The sequence below is a fragment of the Microcebus murinus genome, chromosome 12, assembly GCF_040939455.1.
Source record: "Microcebus murinus isolate Inina chromosome 12, M.murinus_Inina_mat1.0, whole genome shotgun sequence".
Taxonomy (NCBI): Eukaryota; Metazoa; Chordata; class Mammalia; order Primates; family Cheirogaleidae; genus Microcebus; species Microcebus murinus.
In genome coordinates, this window is record NC_134115.1 from 36515315 (window position 1) to 36539365 (window position 24051).

Here is a 24051-nt window from a genome sequence, read left to right on the forward strand (position 1 = left end):
ATGCAGCCACTGAAAGCTGCCTTAGGTTGCAGGAAAAAACATGCTGGTTCCTTTTAATAGGGTCCATATTTGTGATAGTAATGCCACGGTGGCTTCCTAAAAGAAGTAAAACTTTAAAATCATGGCACTTTAAGCTGAGAGGGGCCTCAGAGATGAGTTAGTCCAGCATTGTCGTTTTATACAAGAGGACTCTGAAGTCCAGAAAAGTTCAATGACTTGTGTATGTCATTGAACCAGATAGTAAATAACAAAATCTTACCATGCAACTGGGGCATCTTTCTACTGTCCTATTTCTATAATGGCATTTATAACTTTCTAAAGCAGGGGGCAAAGTCTCCAATGACTGAAGGGGCCAGGCTGATAAGGCAAAATGACTGAAGATGCCTAGGTACTGTAAACACTTTCACTTAGAAATGTACTCATTCCCATTTTTTCTCAATGAGCAGGCTTCTAAGGCTGTCTTTTGCCTCTCTACTTTTGATGGAGACTCAAGAAAGAGCAATATCTACTGCATGAAAAGTAGCCATAAGCATGAGATAAATAATGACTGACAGTGTTTATGTCAGTCATCTTTAGGGCTGGTATGGACATGGGGAACTTCTGGGAAAAGTGAAACTATTCCTCTCCAGCACTTGCTCTGCCAAGTGGAAATGCAGGGCCAATAGGGTCAGACTTTTCAGGTTTTCAATAGCAACTAAACATCCAGATTATCACATGACATTTCCTCAGTTTTCTATGTTGATTCAAAATTGTGTTGAAACTCAGTGGGCGTCAAAGACAAGACTTTTTGCAGGCCATATTTGGCCAATTAGATTGTGACCTCTGTTTTAAAAGAATGAAATCTTCCTTTTGTGTTTGTGCATGTGTGTGTGTGAATTAAAATCAAAGAATGATTGGAGTGAGAGACTGCATGTTATATCCACAAGGCAATGAGTTTTGTGCTGGGGATATAAAGTTGTATACTTCTTGTGTGCTTCATCTGTCTTCCTCCTTCCCAACCTCCCCCCATTAATTTTACCAATTAGGAAAATAAAGCTCAGAGGACTTAAGGGACTTCATGAACGTCATCATTATCAGCAATACTATGGCTTCATGGGAGATTTGATCCCAGACCTTGTCACTTCTCATTATACCATGCTGTCTCTCAAATCATCTCACACCCCTGGAAGAGTGGGGACATGTACATAAAGCTGGGCCTGTGGGACTGTTTGGGCTATCTCTGCAGCAACACAGAGATCATAAACCATCCCCAGTTTAAGAAAACGTGCCAATGTAATTACTTCACTTAGAGCATCTGTTTTGATGGTGGGGAAGAGGTAAAGCATGCTGATATTTTCCAGTTACTTCTTGCCAAGACATTATAAATTTCCATGAAAACTTGAACTAAAAATATAAGTTCACGATGTTAAAAACTATAGTGCTTTTTGGCAGAATATTTTTTAAAAACTGTTACTGCTTTTCAAATCTTCTTCTATGCTTTACTACTGTTATGCTCCATATGACTTTATTATCCATAGAGAAATGTTTATCAACCACTTGCTTTATTTTTATATGTTTTTAAATCTTGCATTAAATGGCAATAGGCACTTTATAATTATTTCACTAAGAGTTTTTGAGGTCACTAATAATGGGTAGTACCTCTTTCAGATAAGTTTTTCTGTCACTTTATATGTGTGTTTGTGATGACTCAATAATGCTTTCTTCATGACTTTCCTTTTCAACAAATTTTGATAAAAGCTGAAGAACAGTTTGGTCGTGGACCAAGGAGAAGTTAATTTGTTCATCAAATCAATGACCTTGTCAAAAAGTGTACTTCACTGAGTAAACAGGTGAAGAGAAAAACTTAGTTCGTTAAATATTTGTCACATTTTTAACATAATTCATGCATTATTTAGAATTCTCTGAATGAAATACACTCTGCTATGTTTATTATTTGTCTCACAAACTAATGGTAAATTAAAGATAAAGAGAACATTGATTTGTAAAGTATAATTGCTTCTTGGTAAAACAATAATGACAATTTGACTTCATCCATAACTCAGCTCCTGATTAAGTAAAAGATTCTCCAAGAGTACTTTTCTCAAGTAAGCACTGAATGACATAATTAAAATTCATTTTTATGTAGAATTTCCCAAAAGATATGAATTTGAGCAAATTACATTCCTTTATCTCAGAAATTTGGCATTTGTATTTAATGAATCAGGGTTTTGAAAACATAAAACACAAAAAAACACACCTGATGTTCTTAACCTATGTCATATGTCTAAGTTCCTTATAGTACAAAATAAAATATGAAGAAGAAAGTACAGATAAGAATGGGTCATGTTAACATTGATCCAATTAATAGTACTAATAGATCAGAAGAGATGCCTCAAGAGCTCTTGAAGCCCATTCAGTTGCTGTGCAGACATTTCTGCTGCTGATATCGCTATTTCTGATACGTTAACTTTTTATGAGTTTGTTTTTGTTTTTCACAGCCCATCAATCACCTACCATCCGTGCATGCTTTAGGGCAAAACTTATTAAGGTCATCCACAGAATGAAAATGAGGCTTTTATGTTGTAACATCTGATCATCAAGTTTTAAATCTCTTTTTGTTAAAGGTACGAGCACAATCACTATAGTTTTGTTTTTGTTTGCAGGTATTTTCTTGGGGGGAGGGGTGTCTGAGCAGAGACAGCAGATACTGTAAGATTGAATATGAAGGCACAGAGGAAGGTAGGTGATGACCAGTGCCTTGCTGATGCTATTAGGTACATCTTCTCTTATACCCTTTTGTGTACTGGAAAGAAAGAGTATTCCTCTAAGATGCTGAACTTCTAAAATTTCTTTTTTGGGAAAAAGTAGAAAAAAGAATACATACCAGTAATTTCTTTGGCTTTCTTATATATCACTCACTATCTTTTGACAATATTATATTTATCGTATTTTTTCCAATTCTAGAGGCCACAGGCCAGAGAGGTCAAATTGTCAGTAAAAGAGTTTTACAATATTTCGAAAAATTTGTGATTGGCAGTCTCCATCAAAAGGTTAAAGGTGCCTATCTTAAGACCCTGATATCATATGTCCAGGTGTCTAACATGCAGAAATAGCCACAATGGTGTGAAAGATCTGGGTTCAATACTGCTCATTACAGTAGTATCCGCAATAGCAAAACGTGGAAATAACTTAGCCTCCATTAATGGGGAATGAGTCAAAGCATTCTGATATCTATAGAACAAAATACCATCACTACCATTAGCTGTTAGAAAGGAGATAAAATCTAATACACTAACTTGGAAAAAGGTCTATTTTTATATAGTTAAATGTTAAAACAGCAAATTGTATATATATACATCTATCTATCTGCTATATATTTTATTATTTAAAGAACTATATATACAAATAAAAAGTTCTGGAAGGCTCTGCATGAAACTATATATGGTAGATATTTCTGGATGGTAAAATTGGAGTCATAGTAGAAAATCTTTTATTTTTCTTTTAAATATGTCAAATTAAAAAAAAGAAAAATAAGAAGCAGTGGGATAAAGAGTAATTTTTCTTTTCTAAAAGTGCTTTTATTGGCCCCTTTCCCAACTTACAACAATTTTCAAATGTACAAAAATATTAAAGAACACCTACATAAACAACAACTGTTAACAAGCTTATTTTCTATTTTCCCAAAATTTCCCAATTAAAATGTACTGCTTCTGTAATTAAGAATAAGATACACTGGGAGGGGGAACTAAAATAACCTGGACTTTTTTTTTTTTTTAATAAAAGAACTTTCCTTCCATCCAGTCTAACGTAATTCACTTTTGTTTAACATGTAACACATCTATCAACCCATCTTAATACAGTTACTGCTGTTCACAAATGTGTGTGAGGGTTAATAGGTTTCTCTTAAAAGGATCTTTTATAAGTGAATATTTTCTTCTCTTCCCTTCCTCCTTAGATCTTAAAGACTCATAAAACCTGATCACAGCAGTTAATAATTGTAACAATTACATTACCTATTTGAAGTGATAAATCTACTCTTAGCTAAATGATACCTTCTTATATACTTAAGTCCTCATTTTAGTTTGGCAACATTATTAATGATACAAGCAATGCCCCTTCAATTGCCCGTTCCACATTAGTTCTGACTGACCCCGTACACCAATAATTGATGACATATGGTGGTAAACCATTATTCTTTTAAGAGATTAGGTAGCTCAGGCTCTCTCAGATATAACTTGGCTTTATGCTGCTACCTGAACCTTAGATAAGACAGGTATACACAATCATGGAAAATACCTAAAGCAGAGGTGCCTGCTGTCAACTATGAAAACATGAGCTTCTCTGACCTGTTCAAATGCTTGCATATAGGATTTCATTAACGGAGTGACTTGATTCTTGTCCAGAAGTTTGAAAATGTCCTAAAGCGATGTTCTTCCCCATTAGCCGCCCCCCCCCCCAACCTTAAATAATGAAAAAACTAGATTTCTCTGTCTTCTTTGTGCCTCTGCTGAACAATCGTGGATGGAATTCTGGCTTTTTCCTGACCAAAGTGCATTTGTGGTCCTGTATTTAAGGGTACAGTTCTTTGATGTACTTAAATTGTCAGAATGCTGTATTTACATGAAATTTGGAATGTCAGGCAGAATAGAAGAAAAAAGATCTGACTCAAATCTAGACTCTCCTACAAGAATATACAACTTAAAATGTAAATGAATCTTTCATTCACAAGATGATTTTTTTTTTAACAGAGTAGAATTTATAGAATCACTGAACTAAGCAATGTGCTTCTTTTACCTGCTGAAAGGCCTGCTGAATTTCAAATGGTAATGTTTATTTGGCATTTATCATTCACAGCAGCCCCATCAGAAGTGAAAATCAATTTGCTTTCATTAACAAGTTCTGTGCTAGGCATAGTTCTATAAGTCACAGCTTTCTTATTTCATTGAAAGTCATTTTTTTTTAAGACATGGGTTATTAATTCCCTACTTATGCATATTGTTAACAAATATCCTCAAGTGTTATAATGTCCGGGGATAAATAATTACACATTCATAGGTATGATGTATATAAAAGCACATTTTAGTGAAATGGAAGGAACTAAGCAAATCTAAAAATTAAGTAAAGATATAGCACTTGCTGTGCAACCCATAACAACGGAGCATTTTATTTAATCGTCCAGGAAAATCCTTGATTCTTTGTGACTAAGAGGCGAGGAAAAAGCACAAGGTTACTTGGTTAACAATCCCACCTTCTGCTCTCATCCTTTTGGCAAGTAATTAAGGTAATTCACAGCCACTGGCTGGAATCCATACTGGCTGAAGCAGAGGGTCACATCTCTATGAATTGCACATTAGCAGCTGAGTCTATTTCCTTTGTAAAATGGTAAAATTTTCAGGACAGCAGGACACATCATAAAGTTTGGGAGGCAAAAAGACTATTCCAACAAATCAAGCTTAAGTGGATTGCTTACCTGAGCTAAAGGGCACAACACACTGCTTCCTGATTGAACAGATGTGCTAGAATCTTAGGACAATTTCTTCTTTTCTAGTGTCTTCTCTTCTCTTCTACATCTCTTCTCTTTTACTATAGTCATTTTGCCCACTTATTCCATTATCCATTTGAGGTGATAAAAACTTGAGTTAAATGTTACCTTCCTATATACTTAGGTTCCTATTTTAATTTTGTAAAGCCATTGGTGATACAAGTGATGTTACTGCAATTGTAACATTTATTTTTCTTTCCAGTGTCTTATACAAAATTTAACAGGTTCTCTCTTTAAATTGATCTAATATTCCCACATATATTTAGAAAATTAAATTCTTAATAGAATCCTTAGATTAGGCCACATTTGCAAAATTACCTGCGAAAGTGAGAAGTACTTGCAGACAGAGGTCTCTTAGTTGAAGGCACTCCTATTCTCTTATTTGTAGTCACCAGCACACTGCTAATAACCCTCTCTACCCAGTTCTTGGCCATGGTTTGTATTTATGCTTGGAAATGTTCCCTGTTGGTGCTAGAGGAGGTGAGGAGTGGCACTCCCATTGTCTCTCTTCTTTGGGGGCTACCTTTGCCTTTGCACTCAACCCTGTGCTGTCTTCTGCCTGTGGTAGAAGACCAAGGTTGGTTCCAACATAGCCAGAGGAAGTATAGCAGCAGCAAGGTACTGAGAAATCTGATCATGTTCTCTATTTCCACAATATGCTGCTCTTGCAAAGGGTGATGAGGCAAGATAGAGCAGGAATTATGGAGCAGATAACTTCTTCAGCTTTTGGGCCCTTAGCCAATGTGAAAGATACACAAAGTTGCCTATAACTTAAAGTAGTCAGTATACTCCTATTTCAAAGAATGCTCAACTAGGAAAATTTAGTGCAGCAATTTAATTTATATCAAGTTGCTTTAATGAAGCTCTAAGAGGGCAACTCAATAGGAAGCATCCAGGGGACTACAATCACCCTTGAGGGGACTACAATCACCCTTGAGGATGACATGAGTTTGTTCCATCATCATGCACACATCCACAGGCTAAATTTATCAGCACCTCTCCCCCACAATCACCTTTTTAATGTACACAGGGCCATTTTTGGCTACCTGAACATTTTCTTCCACCTTTATGCTGATGAAGGTATATCTTTGCTTTTTTTGTAAAAAAAAAAAAACAACAACAACAACAAAAAAAAACCAACAACAATTTTTAAAAATGTCTAACCTCTTTGGAATTAGAATTAAAAAAAAAACCTCACATTTAAGATGACTGATTATATAGCCAAATGGAAAATGCTAAACATTTCTTTCATTTGGAAGGCAGCCATGCTCACCAATATACCACCAACACTGACTATTTCTTTCAACAGAAGAGCTACCAGTTACTATGATATATCTACCTACATGTAAAAGAGAAAATATGCAAAACATAATAAACCATGTATTTTCAATTCAAAGTAATTCACTGTGAATGTGTAGTTTAGTAAATCTGTAGTGTATCATATTGTGAGTTAGAACATGCATATAACACAAGAGAAATTTTCCAACAATTTGGGGTATAATACTACAACCAAATCTTTATCCCAAAGACATCTTAGGTCAGCTTTTTACTTTTTTCATTATCATAAAGTAGTGCCACTCAGTTGTATATTTTTAGCTCCCTCTACAATTCATTATTTGCCATTCATTTGGTATAAACAAGCTTTTAGTTGAAAGAAAGTATAGCCGATCTAGGCTTCACTTAACAATATTGTTCCAATGCCCCTCAGCAAGAATAGTAGTTTTCCTCTGTTGAAGCACTTAATGTTCTTTAAGAAACAAGCATATTTTTCCTATCCTCAGTCACTTTTACATGTCTCCCTAGTAAGAAACGTGAATTAGTCAGTGAGATTTAGTATAAGTAATATTTTAAAAGATATACAATTTTGCTATATTTTCCTCTCTCCCTCCCCTTCCTCTTTTCTTTCCTTCCTCTTTCTTTTAGGTTATCATAAACTCAAAGAAATAGGAAAATATAGAACAAATCTATGCTATCTCAATGGGGTGACAGATGTATACATTCATCCATTGATTCATTCATTCACTTTATAACATGAGAAACTGAATTCTTTTCACATTGGTGTCACTGAAAATAATAAACTGTTAAGCTCATAAAAGTGGCAGATATTCCTATAAAGACTACAGCGTTCCAAAATTTGAAGGAGAATTACATTTCTTTTTCTTCCCAATCGCACTTCAGATTTGCACAAAGAATTTAATTTCCTTTCAAACTTTTGCTTGGGCAAGTCTCAATAGTATTAAAATAAAAGAGCAGGATGAGAAATTGGTTCTAAATAAAGTGATATATTCAACTCTCAAGACAGTATCACTTAGGCTATAAAACTTTCAGTAAAGACTTCATTACTGGATAAAATGTGCTGTGCTTCTTACCCGGTGTTTGAAAATTAAGGCGCCTCAGTTCTACTGGGTCTGTTGGGTGGTGTGACGGGACCTCCTTACTGTTCGGTATGCTGCTCTTTCTAGAGTCGGACTCTGCTCTCTTCCTACAGGGAGAAAATAAGAATTTAAGAATAAAACAAAAACCAAATGAAACATAAAAAAAAAGCAGAGAGTTGCAACTGCACTCCTTCCATCCCCCAGGTTTTCAGTTTTAAAATTTTTTAACCCAGCTAGCTCTGTGACTTTGTTCAGGTTGCCTTTTCTCTTTTTGGCTCACAGTGTTTCCTCAGGCCTAAAGATTTTTTTACGTGAAGTCCTCTTGAACTGTTGTTTAAGTGAAGACCTTTTGAAGTCCCCCTTCAACTCCAGAATTAAATAATTGAGTGACTCTGCCTTTAGGCTTTAAGGGGGTCTTGGTGAGATATGCTTGGACCCTTGTTGACTAATTCTCTCTTATCCATTACTTCTATTTGTGAGGAACAGGATAGGATATCCCTAGTATCCAACGCTAAGATTGTTGTTACCATAGAGAAACTACCTGGCCTCAAGCCGAACAGCTAAACCTGGTCCCCTTACCCCTTTCTAAGTATGTGTCACTGGTGGCTACAGTGTGGAGGTGCACTGGATTTTCCCATAAGGCAGGCAAATACAACAAGTGTATTTTTAAGATGTTAAGTTATCCTAACACCTAGAAGAACTGGGACCACACAAAACCAACATCCCCTTTCTCTTTCAAGTTTGAAAGTAAAAATAGTGCTGGCTATTTACAGTGTTAAGCTGTGATTAATATTTTGTTAATGAAAGTTAATCACAGAAAGATGAGAGAAAAAGTAATTTCATGGGGTGGGTAGAACAACATTCCTGATGAACATTCAAAGTACCAATAACAGTGTGATTTTTCAGACAATGCATTTTATCTGTTTTAAAACACAAACACAATGAGTGAGATGTGCAACGTCTGGGGGATGGACACACTTGAAGCTCTTACTCGAGGGGGGAGGGGAGGGCATGGACAATATATGTAACCTTAACACTTGTACCGCCATAATACACTAAAACAACAAAAAAAATGTACTTTAACTGGGGCACTCATTTAGTGAAAATTGAGCTTTCAGAGTCCAAAAGAAAAGAAAAACTTCTCTGTATACCATGCATTTGCATTTTAAATCAGCATTAATAAAAGTAATACTTAGATTCATCTTAAAAAAAAAAAAAGCTACCCATTAGTGTTACTAAGTACCTCTCTTTAAGCAATCATAATGTAATTTTAACAAATTTCTAACAAGAAATGTCAGATCTGTACATAAGATTTATTTTTTTAAACCCAAATAATCACCAAGTGGTAATTATCTATCTTCTTCCAGCTTGAATTATATTTAAAATTCATTTAACCAATGGACATTGTTTTCAAACTGTGCTTTTTTTCCAAATATGATTCTAGCAATCTCCATGCTAGAGTCATAATTCTAGCATTTCACCCATGCTCAAAGCAAAGGCATTTTTATTTGGGGAAAAGGGTGCCACAAAGGGTTCAGAACTCTCCCTTTCTCTGTTCGATTATCACTGCAGTATAGCTCATTAGCGTTGCTGTGGCAATGGGCTCTCATTCAATGCCACCCAGGCTGTTCTATGGTTAGCCAGAGGGCTGCTGTTAAATAGCCTTTCTTCCCATTTCTGCTCATCTGTATAAAAAATAAAACTAACCAGAGGATGAAGGGAAGACTGATGCAAAGGGGAGGTGTACTTGATTTGCTTAAGTGCAATGCCTTTGGCGAAACATCCCAGATGGGATAAATTTTCATGCTTGAGTCCTATTAGATACCTTGCTTTCTCAGTACCTTGGATTAACCTGTCTCAAGATTTCCTCTTTCTACCTAAAAGTGTCAGGTGCAGCTTTAGGACAAAGTCCTGCCAGGTCATATTACCAGTCAGAGGTGAGCAGTGATTCTGAGATGTGCAAAGGTACTGGTAGCTCCAGTCACATGGAGTAGAAAATACAAAGCAAAGGAAAGGAAAGGAAAAGAAAGAGATGGAGGGCTGGTGAGAAAGAAATGAGAAGGCATAAAAAGAGGACCTCAGAAGACCATGAGAAAGGAGATGATGACCAGTTTCAGAGTAGACAATGCGCTGTATTCATGCTATGGGTATTTGCCTCACCACACTGAGATTCATTTTACTGCTGAAGATGCAAAATTGAAATAGGTTAATGAAATGCCACTAAATGTGGCTAGCCAATCAATCCCACGTGAAACATATGGTTGGTCTTCTCACTTCAAGTAATAACAGTGGCCCTTCTTAGGTTTTGGTCTTTCTGTATGAGTTGGCACTGATGCATTTCTTTAGTGATGTGTCAGACCCGATGACTAAAGCCCGCATTTTCCTCCCTTCCTAAGGTGGCTCTACTGTCATTCTTGTGAGATTATGGAAACCAGAATTAGAAGTATCTGGGCAAGAAAACTACATCACTATTGCAGGTATTGTGAAACAACCTCCTTATCTTCTTTTTGCCTGAGGCTGGGCTGAGTGACACTGAGCTGGAGGGATAGAAAAGAACATTCTCTAAAGAAATTTTGCCAAGTTCTCTGGTGCTAGGGAAAGTGGAAATCACATCTTGTTGCCAAGATATATATGAGTCTAAGAAAACCCAGGTCATAGGATTGAAATTGCAATTCATAATTGTAATGAACTGCAAGGGGTATGCTGACATTTAATAACTAGTTTCTCCTTCACTACCTAATCACATGAAATGACTTCCAAGACCTCAGACTCCCAAAATCCTAACCAGATAGAAAACCAACTGTTTAAATTTGTTCTGCTTAGTTTTATTTTTATCATCACAACATGGATAATTCTGGCTGTCAACATTCTTATCACATTATTTAAAAATACTTATGTGCTAGAATGGTTGTTTTCTAATGCAGAAAAAAATTTCTAAGAAAGATTTGGAAGATGAAGAATTTGGTCATCATTAGTAATAATGGTAAAGAGCTTCTAAAAACTGAATTTGTCATACAATATTAAAAGACATAATTGTCCAAGTCAGACCCAACGTGAATATAAGTAACATTTTCCTGAAAAGTTTTCAGAGGTCTCATGGTTCTCATTTCCAATTAGAAAAAAATGCAATGAATAATGACTAGAAACAAATTCTAAATTTTGCCTTGTGACATTATATTTTTTTTCTATTAAGATTATAAAACCTTTATAAAGTACAAGTTTATTTCTTGCAATGAAAACTATCTACCATGTGCAGGAGTTAAGTGGGTGAAAAAGAAATGGAATATCACACGACATTTCAGATCTGTCAGAAACTGCTAATAGTATAAAAGTATGTGGTTATTTGGGATACAGGTGTTGTACAATAAAAACACTACTCTGTGGTCTAAGGAGTGTTTTATTTTTACTTCTTTCACCTGGCTCTCATATAGGGGATGAAGCAAGAACAAAGGGAGGCTGTGTGGAAGATCATATTATGGTCTTAGAACACAGACATGGGCACAGGCTTTTGATAGAAAGATGAACTTATTGGAAATCTCTACTCTTATTAGTCAAAGAAATCAGTTCAAATGTTTCATGACTCTGATGATGCTAACATTAAGAATGTAATCCCAACTCTGCCACTTTTGATGTATGTCAACTACAAACCTTCTTATCAGTTTCTTCATTGATAAAACATTGGAGAATTAGAAGCTGATATCTAAGTTTTGGCCCAACTCTCTTTTCTCAATCGAATAAGAAGGCAGTGAGTGAGTAATCTGTAAAATGTGCACAGTGTTCTAATGGAAGGTAGATCTCTGAGTATATTATGTGGATTCAAAGTGTTTTGTCTTTTGCCCAAAACAAAACTATTTTGCAGGTGTTTTTCTGCTGGATTAATGGCAACTAGAGATGTCCACACACAAAAAAAGACACCTTCACAGAGGTTTTAAGATTCCTATCACTGAACATGTGGCTTGCTGACTAATGTAAAGTGATTTTAGAGAAAATAATGTGGCAGCAGTTCTCAACCTTTAGCATGCATCAGAATCACCTGGGAGGGCTGGTTAACATCCAGGCTCCTGGACCAATGCCTAGAGTTTCTGATTCAGTAGGTCTGAGGTGGAGCCCACGAATTTGTATTCTGTCAAGTTCCCAGGTGATGCTGATGCTATTGTTGTTGGTATAGACTACTCAACGAGAACCACTGCAACGCAACATCAGATGATCTTTGAGATCCTTTTATTAATTTTAATCAGGACATTATATGTATGTATATGTATTTATATATGCATAAGTGTATATATTTATATATATGTAAGTGTATATATGAGTTAGAAAATGAGAAGGTTAGTTGGACTAATCATTCAGCGATCACATAGTATATATTCTAGTTATTATTATAATTGCTATTATTATTCAAGGCTGGAAGACATGGATGATAATTTTGAATAAGGTAAGTGTTTTCACTAAAGGACTACCATCAATATTTGCAGGGTTTGAAAATGATATTATTCCTTCCTATATCATGAGTTGATCCATGATTAAACTTGAAAAGTAATCTTTAGTAAAAACAAACAAAACAAAACAAAAAGGCTTATGGGACACCTCACATTTCTGCTCTATAAACACATCAACACATACAAATGTTCATTTAACCTTGACCACAAACAAAACTCAGAGACTGGTTTACTAACTTTTAAATTTGATTGTAAAGATAATTTTTTTCTTATGTAGATAAAATATTTTATTTATTTTCCCCCAGAATCATTTTAATATAAAACTACTGTATCCATGTAGGCTTTGTCCATCTTCCACTCGCCAGGTATTATTATCTTCTATATCCAGCCCCCACCCTCACCTCTTCAATAGCTCCAAAGTCTACCAGTTTCTTATTTTTTCCTTACTGAGCATTAAAGAGGTTTGTTCTCTCTTCCTCACCTGTCAGGTTTACTGCTCCATTTTAATGCAGCAAAAAAGGAAAAAGAAAGGCTAAATGTTAGTTGGCCAATGGTAACAAGAATAACCATGACAACCAAGTTTTAAGAAATAGTGCTCACACGCAAGGACACACAACTGACACACATTAGGAAATGACAGCATATCAAAATTTAAAGGTTTCTGATCATGAAGTAAATGGAAGACATGAGGTTCCCTCACTGAATAAAAAATTTGTGTTTGTGTGTGTGTGCGGGGGGTGTGTTAATGACACATTTGCGTTTAGCCAACACCTACAGAATACTGCCACAATTAATTATATCCCAGGAAGCATTTAATGATAGGCATATAATTTGATTTTTACAAAATAGGCCATGAGAAAACTACGAATGTACTTAATGGGAATACATCATTCCACAAAAGAAATTCATTCATTTAAAATAAAAAATCCTCAGTTAAGAGGTATGTTATTCCTTTAATGATATAAAATATCTGCAAATTGTACTGAACTGCACTGAAATTTGCACAATTGAATAATACACCATGAAGTAATAAAGTAACATAAATGATTTCTTCAAATATCTTTTGAAAAGTAAGGCATTCATTCATCTTTTTTCCAATAAAGGATTAAATACATTTTCAGTTTTGGAAAATATAATACTCATCATTATAAACCTATAGAGCATGACCCATGTATATAGCTGGGCTAATCCAGAAAAACATTTTATTATCAGCCATTGACAGGACAGACATTTTTTTATTCAAAGAGGTGCTGCTGTCTGTAAATACATCAGCTCATGCTCATAGATCCTTTCACCTGTGAGAAGATGTTGATTGTTTAAATAACCATATTGTTTTTGCAGAGAATATAACCTTTTCCTGGAAAGAATTAATCCAAACACTCTTCATTTTGAGGCAATTTGCAATGATTTTAGTGAATTCCCAATTGCAAAAATGAAGGTACTAGTCTTTCTTAATGTCAATGAAATATATACCCGTGTTGCTGGAGTATCTGGCACTATAAGATAATCCAGCTCATCTCTTTTCAAAAATAAAAAATCCACATTTAAATTGTACGAACACACACATACAAAAGTGAATGATGAAAATGATATCAAACACACTGGATAATTCTTTTTATTCTTAATTATAAAGTGATTCATCTAGTATAACAGATTAAAAAACTGTTATATATATGTTTCCAATTGGCTCGTTTTTTTATCAATGACTTTATCAGGGAATCAGTTGTTTTAAAATCTATGCCTCTGGATGGAAGAGAATCATCTAGTGAATTATCAGTTTTATGTAGAAGGCTATTTGAGTGTTCATATGAACAAATGCATAGGTCTATACAGAAAGGCTAGCTGCACCATACACATGGGAATATACTTAGTACAAATATCTAAGTTTGAAGGCTTTCAGAACTGGTAAATTCAAATTATAGGCCAAGGGTCTTATTACAATAACTCTTGCCAGCCAAGATGAAAGTGTGATATTGAGTGATGGACTAAACTAGTGAAGGGAATTGAGTTTAGCACTACTTGACTTGTATAAATTCAATGGTTCAATATTGCTTTGTGCCAAGCATTCTACTAGCCACAAGGGATACAATGAGGAATAAAACAGAGTCCCTGACCTGCAGTTTAGTGAGAGTAGAGTCAAGAAAATGGGCAACCATGGTAATGCAGTAGGTTCTACAATAGACAAGTAGAAAGTACTTTACGAGCATAGAAAAGAGGACCCGAAGGCAGCCTGAACTGCTAGAGAGGCCAGGAGAGGAAGGAGGAGGCCTCTGGAAAGACTTGATTTAGCAGGCAGCACCGTAGCTTCCAAAGGATGAGTTAGAATTAGCAAAGCCAAAAGGAGTGACAGGGGAGCCAAGAAGAGACCTTTTAGGCTTAGTGAGGGAGGGGCCTACTCAGAGGCTGGAAGGCAGAATCAATTAGCGTTGTCCAGCGTGGTTGGGTGTGGCTACATATTTCTTCATAGCATCTCAAAATATTCTGGACTGCATTTCTGTTTTTCACGAGAGCTTGGAAATATTAATACATGGGGGGATGATAAAAAAAAAAAAAAAAGGAAGACTAAAGCAGCAAAGCCTGCAGAGAACCAATGTGAGGCAATGTTGGAGCTGGGAAAAGCTAGAAAAGCTAAAGTCTATATTTCAGTCACATCTACCTCGTGGCCACTGCACATAAACATCTTGGGATGAGGAAGGAAATTATTTACTCTTTCCACAGTGTGTGTTCAAGCTGGACTACCACCATTCAAGGGTGTTAATTTTGCCTAACGTGTGCCTTAGACTTCTCCAACCTCCGAGTCCATGCCTTATTTTCATTGTATATAACAAACACTTCTCATCCATCTTTAAATGCTTTTCTATAGAGTTGGGTTAACATTTTTAAATATTTGTTTTCTATTAATATATAAATAATTCTTGAACAGTTCTAGAATAATGTCTGAAAAGCTCTACATACATAATACATACACAGAATATCTGAGAATATTCAATTGCTTTACGGATTCCTTTTTGTGGGCATAGATGGATGTACAGTGCCAGTTCTACTACCTGGTTTTTAATGTTCTCAGATTATAGAACATTATTATTAAAAAGTTTAATTTTCTAGTCTATCCACTGACTTTACGAATGGGGATATCTAGGCCCAGCTAGTCACAGAGCTGGGCCTCAAACTCCAGTTTCCTGACTCCTAGTCCAGTGTTTATGCAAACCTTGCTACCATCTAATCTCTGTAATCTGTATTTTTAATTCATGGCCCTTATCACATATGGAGTACAAAATTGAAAAAAAAAAAGAAAAACAAAAAAACAAAAAAACACAGCACAAGAAAATTTGTAACATTAAAGACCTACCAAACATATTTTAATTTTGTTGTGGTTCAGAAGGGCCCATACAAAACCTCAGTGATAATGTTTATTGCTAATTATCAATGTATTATTGGGGTGTGAATTACTAGATTAAAAACAAAATCAAATGAACAGAATGCCAGATAATAGTGTGCTATTTCCCTAAGAATATGATAGAAATAAGTGTCAAAGTTTCCTCAGACAGCTGGTTAAAATATATGCTAAAACTATCTATGGTCACAGACCAACTTGTAATGCATTTTATAAGCAGGTGTATATGACAAAAGGGATTATCAAGACAATGTGAGTCAACAATATTGTATACCCATTTCCTTCTCAAAGCATTATTTGCATACAGGCACTGAAACATTTTAATAATAATAATAATGACATTTTCAATTGAGTCATTATCAATGACCTGTGTATAAACTGAAAGGCATCTAAAAAGAGGGAATTAAGTATTTATTATATAATTAACTTTGTTCAGAATCCAAGCTATAAAAGACACTATTCATTGGGTACAGAAGATTTTTCTCTTGAACGGCCTCATGATAATCAAGAAGGACATTGTTGGGTCTACTTGAATTTCAAGTCAGGAATGTTCTTTACTGCTGAAGCAAGCATTTCTATTTCAGAAACACTTTATAGGCCTTCAGATGGTTAGCTAAATATACTTAGCATTCGAGGATGTGTGCATTTCCCAACAATTGCATTAGACGATGCTTGCATATGCACACACTAAAATGCAACTCTATTTTAACAGAGTCATAAAGCCTCTAAATACGATGCCTCTTTTTGCAGGATTAGGAAAAATTATAACTGAGCTGATTTTTTTTCCCCAAGTACATGCAGATGAAGAAAGGAAAACTTAATTATAAATCTTTAAAAAAATTATCAAGCTATAATTCCATTTCTTCACATTTATATAACTGATTCACAAATACCATATAAATCTGTATTATGTGGTATGACTTAATGATAGCTAGGTATATCCAAAATGAGACACAACATAAAAAATAAGACATGTATTTTTGTCTATTTCGAATAATCACAAAACATCTTGGGATATGGTCTAGAAATGCACTTGTCAACAAGCACTTGTTTTCTGATCTGAATCCCACAGTAGAATGTGACTACTTGAATAAATATGTCTCAGGAAATGATTAAAACAATTTGCTGTATTATTGCATTCTTTTCTGGTAATAAGTGTAGCACACAAACAGCCAAGAGCACCAGCTTGGACTGATACAGGATCTATGATTATCCTAGGGCTTGGGTACCTTGTGCTTCCTGCCCTTCCCCCTTACACAGAGAGAGCCAATAAGACATGATGGGTTCCTTAAGATACACACTAATAAGATATGGGTTGGAATGCCAGATTTGAACTAGAGGAGATTTTGGTCTTCAATTACTTGCTTTTTCAGCTATTTTATGGCATGGGTAATTGAATAATGGCAGTGATCAGGAAAAAAATAATGATGGATATTTCTTTCATTCTTTCTAACTCTAAAATTGGAGAGGCAATTTAATGGGTTATGGTTATGAACTTCTTTCATTTGTCCTTTATTTTCTCAACCTTCTCTTCATGCTGGAATAAAATGAAATAGAGCCTTTTAATGGAAGGTTTTTCAAAGGAGAAGTGTTTTGAAGTGTTTTTAATCAAGAGGTCGGAGGGGCAGGGAAGGCTATTCCAGGAACATGAGAAGAACAAGGAATGATGGGTAGAAATAATTAATATAAACCCTCAAAAGGGAGTTATATGGGTAGAAAAATGAATTAAGGAAAGTAAGATCATCAGACTAAACATGTAAGAAACAATCAAAATGAAGACATTCTCTTTTGATTTTGACAGCTAAGGTTATAGGGAGAGAGAAAGAGAGGGAGAGAGAAGCTATCTCTTAGTAGAGGTAAGAAATCATCTTCATAGTAGCATTTGAAAACATGACACACCATAAAAAAGGAACAGATTAATGTTTTATGAAAATGAAATTTGGATTGGAAAAAAATAAAAATTGATATAAAGAGATAATTTTTAATTTAGTAATTCTGTTTAGGAGTGTATTATATATGTTAATTTTTATAATCTTATATATGTACGATACTGTAATTCTATTTTTAAGTCAGAAAAGACTTAGAGGAATAACTAATAATGTCCTCTATCTGACTAGGTAGCAACCTAGGGGGGAAAGTTTTGCTTATATCTAATACATATGAGTTATTTGCATCCTAATTTTAGTCAAAGGCACTCATCAGATTGATACTTAGAAATATAAAGGCTGAAGTTATTTTTCTCTAAAAAGGAAAATGGTACCTTCACATCCCTTCCTGGGCATCTAGGAGAATTCACTAGTGAAGATGTGGAATAAGGGTTAGAAGAAAAGTGGGAGAAAACTCATTCTCCACATCTCTTTTTTGTTTTTTCCTTCTTTAATCATTAATTTTTAGCTGCTTCTGCTAAATTTTGAGAAATAGCTACAGGGAAATATTTCTGCACTTGTGCAAATTAGACTTACAAAATGTATACAAATGTGCTATGGTGTTTCCAAAAAACATGTTGAAATCAATCAATTTATCATCTAAAACAATCAAATGAAAACTTGCATGAAAAATCAAATGAAAACTTACATATTTTCTTATGTATGTACTAATGTCTCAAATGTCATGGAAAGTGCACATCTTCATAAAGCAGCTCAGAAGATGGAGGCTAGGATACATGCATGCTGGACAACAAAAGTCTGTACCACACACCGAACAAGATTCTAAATAGTGCAGTCTTTACAGTTTGATCTAACTCTAATGGAAACACTTTTCCAACAATTATTAGGGCTGCACTGCAGTATTTCTACTAAAATCAACCATATAATGACTGTAGAACAACGATCAAGTGTTCAAAATTAAGGCAGCCCACAAAATTGCAATAGAAATATTGGGCAAACCTACCTTTTATAAAGAAGAATAGCAATGACGATGCAGATGATAAAGACGACTGCAAGGACAGGACCTACGACCCAGATCAAGCCTTCTTCCTCATCCGTGATTGGCTGTGGGTCCAGATCCATTGACACAACAGGGTCAGAGTAGGGGCTGGTTGCATACATCTTCTGAGGAAAAGCAGAGTCTGTTTTAGTTATAAAATATTGGCTTTCTAGAGCACATCTTTACCATTAGAAGGGGCAAAAAACCAAGACATAAAATAGATTTGAAGATAAGTGTATGAAGCAAGATTAGCAAAGTAGAAAAGGGAGGGGAAAAAATAAAAGAGGGTTTATAAAATGTTTCCTAATAAAGTGAAATATTTTATAATGAAATCATTTTGATGGCATCAATTAATTCATAGATACTTTTACACTGAGATCTAATATGGCATATAAAATGATCTCATGAAGTAAAAGTACCAGTAATTAACCAGACAAAATGTTTAATCAGCATTTACATTGTACCAGTGTGTTAGGTGCTACATGAAAATCAAGAGAAAAATTCAGAGTTCCAGTCCTCAAGCATTATCACCCAGTTAAGGAGACCAAAATAAATATTTATAAAGGAAAATAAGTCAACATTTAATTAAATGTTAAATTACACTGGTAGTTCTTAATACTACTGTATATTAGGAAACAGAGGCCAAACAGTAGACACATAAAGTCTATACTTTCAAATGAGAATTCCAATGTTTAAATTATAGATGCAAGATGTACAGGATTGATGGTATAGCTTTTAAACCATAGAATTCTTAAAACTTAAAAGAACTTAGCAATTCTTATTTAATTTTATTATAGTTACTTCATCAAGGGTGGTATGATTGATACCAATAGATAATTGATACTAATATACTTTTCAAAAATACAGTGAAGGAATGGACTAAATGTCTATGAATTTTATTTCTGTAATATCCTATTTTGTTCTACCCTATTTTAGGCTATCTTAGAAAAATATTCTCTTGACTCTCCCTCCTTCTTAGAGTCCTATTTTTTCTTGTACTTTCCAACTCCAACAGAGATCAATCCACACCCACTGGTTGCCCTGCTTCTTCTACCACTCACTTCTCATCTCTTCTCACATCTAAACCATCATTAGTCTTATTCTTTCATTTGCCAAATCTAATTGTCTTTATTTACTCCTTACCTTTCCAGACATCTTTTCCAGATTTGCTGCAATTGATCAAGCCTTCTTTAAAACTTCTCTCTCTGGCTTTCCCAATTCTGTACTCAGTTGGACCTTCCTAATTTCTCCAACTGCTCACACCCTGCTGAGTTAATTGTCTCCTACTCCATCCTATGAACCAGCATTCTCAAGTACTATTCTATATTAGCTTCTGTTTTGCTGCCTTATCTGGTGAGGTTGTTGCCAGCTTTAACCACTAGTCTCTATGCAGATTACTTCCTCATTAATATTTCTAAACTCAGAAACTCTACTATGTCCCAGATTTTAATTTCCAATTGTTTCTAGAAATTCCTACATGCATGTACAAATTAAGAACTGCATACATTATTTAACTTCTTCCCAGATACCCCTTTCTTTCCTCTTGGCTTCCAAAATTCTCTCACCCTCTCAGTATCTACAAATGGATACTGGCTTTACCTTATGGAAACAGGGATGGGATGGAAACATGGATTTTACCTGATTGACCACCCTCCGGTCCATCTGCTCTCTTTCTAGTCTCATACATATCATTTTTCTTCAGGACCTACTTCATGCTCTCCTAACTATAACAAGAGTTCCTTCCTTCCTCTAGTCTCTACTGCTGCTAAAGGTACTGTCCTTAACTGCAATTATAAAACCTTCAAGAGGCTCTCTGGTGATTCCCAAATAAAACTTAGATATCTTTGCATGGTTCTCAAGGGCATACATAATTTTGCTTTTGTCTTTCTTACCATATACAACATATTTCATCACAGTGAACTTCTTGCTACTACTCCCTAAATGCTCTATTCTTTCTTCTTAATTCCATTTCAAGTTCTACAACATTTAATTTTTGAAATCAAACAACTCTCCAAGCTGCTACTTTAAGACTGCCTCCATTAAAGCCATCTCTTATTAACTGGTGGTAATCAGTCATTCAAAAAGATATAGTTACAAATAATAAATTCAAAAATTTTATTTAGTCCTTTATTCCTTTTTAATGACACTCACCAAACTCTATTTTGGTTTTATATTTCTGTATGTGCTTTATTTGCTTTAATGAAACTATAAATTCCTAAATTAAGCATTTATATACTATTTGTGTGGATATGCTTAAAGCAGCTGCAACAGAACTTGGCACCCAGTGTGTCCTTAGCACATCTTTGCTGAATAAAATAAAATGTTTATCTTTTCAAATGGCTGAGTTTATCTACACATTTTTCATGATCAGTAAATGTATTTAAATTTTTTAACTTGCATCGTTTAAAAACTTAGTTCAGGTCATATTTTCCAAATTTAAGTACAACAAGCTCCGCAGTCAAGCAGGAGAATATGTGTTCCTCTGAATGCTTATAGACTACTCTTACTCCCCACAACCTTCACTGTGCCCAGGAAAGAGACTGACTAGACTTTCAGATTTTCTAATGCATCAAAATAAGATTAAAATTCAGTATATATTTCCAACCTTCATAGAAGCATCTTAAAAAAAAAAAAAAAAGAAAAAGAAAGGACATATATGGTATAAGGATGGACACAAAGGACTTGGCAAAGAGACTATATATCTAAGAAACATGATTCTTTATGTGATTGTTTTGGTTTATATTTTTCCCCTTCCATTTTGTAGGTCATACCCAAATTGTTTGGTAGAGAGAAACAATCAAAACTCTCTGACTTAAAATTCTTTACCAAGAGCATTTGAGATAATCATCTTGGTGAATCAAGATGGAAATCTAAGGAAAGGTTTTCCCAAAGCACATAGATTTCCAACCCAAATCAAGAAACAGACATGAAACCCAGACATGAAAATGAAAACACAAAATGATACCAGCTTCCTAGAAGCTAGAATTTGTTCAGTGTATGGTAGTAATAGAAGAGATTAAATTTTAGATCATTTTAAACCAGTTCTCTGATACTTTTATTTTTTTCTTATCACAGGATCTCCATATTCTTAATATGAGGCAATGGATTGGGGGAAAGCTTGTGTCTTTGGGATGGAGGAAGTAGTATTTTCTCTCTGCAAATTACCAGTTCACTCTTGGAGTGATTACATATCTTATTAACAATTAGTTGTAGAAATTAGAGGCTTACAAAAGGACTTCATCATTACAAAAGCTATCCTAGCTGGATAAAAGTGTCTTCTGTAAAGTACATACTGGCCTGAAAACATACATGAAACATAAAGGAAATGCTACTCACTTTGAAAGCAATGTCCAGAAAGATGATAAAGTAAAAGGACCATTCAGATAACATATTTGGGAAAAAAAATCTTAATTCTTAATGAAAACAGCAAGATGATATACTAAAGGAAGGGACGGACTCTTAAACAATGGCACTACATTTAAACACTAGTGGAAACATTTGGGAGACATTAGAAACCAGGGTGTGTAAGTGGGTCCATCAGTCTGTGTGATCAGATGAGATTTCTCTTTGCTGGGTTCTCTGATCTACCTCAATGCTCTGAATGTGCTCTTTGAAGCGCTCCTAGAGCTATTAAAAGAAAATTCCTCTCAAATACCTAAAAGTCACTTTTTGAAAAAAAAGAAAAAGATAATTTCTAACATTCCTTTCCCTTGATGTTCTGCCTTAAAACCTTCAACTAGGAAGAGAAAGCATATCCCTACATTAAAATTCCAGGAGGACCATCACTTTGTTTTCAAATGACATTCTGAGCACAAAGGTAAACCAGGCAGAGTGGCTGCCTTTGTGTTTGATTTTCCATGGGGGAATTCCTTCAGTTCCTTGAACAGAGGCCCCACTGTACATGCTAAACCCTGATGTGGAGAAACCTTTGATAAATCCGTGGGCTTCTCAAATATGGGAAGTAAGAGGCTCAACCAAGTTGTCACACCTGTCAGATTTAGGACCCGATTAGAAAGATACAATTTAGAATATGTACATTAAATGTTAATATGAACTGCCACTTCAAAATCTACATCCCCTTTCTATCTACACTTTCTCTCCCTTTTTTTTAAACATTCAAAGCAACTGAAGCATAAAACGACATACGAGCAAGATGAATTACACGAAAAAGATGACTCATTATTTAGAGTACCTTAGGAATTCTCCCTTTTATTGAATTATTTTCCAACTTTTTTGGCTTTTCATTGATAAAGTCACTTGTAAAATGCTATAATTAAAGAAGCTGCTGTGTATACCTCTTCCTAGACAGACCTTCCCCTTGAGTCTGTAGAGAGGTACTGTGATCTCACCGGCAGTCATAGGAGAATGAATACAATCGCCACTCCCCCAATTCAATATTTGCAAATACCTGGAAATATGCTGTGTTGAATGACTGAGCCTGTTAGTTTCCATTGTAATGATGTGTGCTGATGTCTATCAGGTATTAGGCAAGAGAGGACAACCTTTTTATTTTTTTTTTTTTGAGAACAGTTACGTTAAAAGGATGAGGAAAGGAGATAGTGAGCCGTGATGGCTCTAACGCCGTGCTATTTGTGTTACATTGAAAGGTCTCAAGAACCATGTTCTATCAACTGGCACTTCATAAACTAGAGGGCCACCTAAATTCTCTGTCATCAGAAACACGGTCTTGTTTGTAATGCAATCTCAAGCAGTATATTCAGCAATGTTCAAAGAGTAGGCAGCTTATTATTGCATTTAAGTTAATAACAGCTCATGAGAAATAATTAGGATGGATATACCTACAAATCCTCAAATAACCATATTATTCCAGTGAAAATGTGGAAGCATAGCATAGGAAACAGATGCCATCATAATTAACTTACAGATTCTGCATGTTCCATTACTGCTAACACAAAGAAGACATATTCTTGACCACTTTGGAGTTGCTTGTTTGTAAATCCACCATAATGCTTGTCATCTCCCAGGGTGAACTCAGTGGGAAGGACATCAAAGTGAGCGGCAATATATGGCTTTAATTCAACTTCTCTCCCATAACGGATGCTTCTGCGTTTCCTAGATATCTCTTTAAGCAGCTTGAGGAAAAGGGGAGGAAACAGAAAAAGAACTGTAAACCACCATGAACCAACTTATGGGTGGTTTAATGAGAGAAATTCATTCAGAGCTAGTAACAACCTGAATACAATCTGTCCACATTTCATGTAGCATGTCAGTATCACTAAATCTCAGTTCTCTCAATCTTCCAAACATTTGTCTTCCTGTTAAGGTAAGATATTGGACTGCTATTGTAAGGCCCAGGCTATAAACACGGGGTTAGATCCTTTACTGGTAGCTCATTTCATTTCTTACACTAATGAAATCCTCTCAAAGGGCAATAGT

General features: G+C 35.1%; 1 protein-coding gene across 42 annotated transcripts in view; it reads right to left on the reverse strand.

Annotated features, from left to right (window-relative positions):
* The window catches only part of PTPRD (protein tyrosine phosphatase receptor type D), a 2082753-nt gene that overhangs the window by 112423 nt on the left and 1946279 nt on the right, over positions 1-24051 (reverse strand). For 23 of the 42 annotated variants that reach the window (XM_076008696.1, XM_076008695.1, XM_020289156.2 and 20 more), the window contains 4 exons: positions 23538-23747; positions 18619-18779; positions 12817-12831; positions 7891-8003 (listed from right to left, as the gene is read on the reverse strand). In XM_076008696.1, the coding sequence (XP_075864811.1) occupies positions 7891-8003; positions 12817-12831; positions 18619-18779; positions 23538-23747 (499 nt within the window). The remainder of the gene's footprint in view (positions 1-7890; positions 8004-12816; positions 12832-18618; positions 18780-23537; positions 23748-24051) is intronic. The other 19 variants (XM_076008704.1, XM_076008728.1, XM_076008713.1 and 16 more) reach the window with 5 other exon arrangements.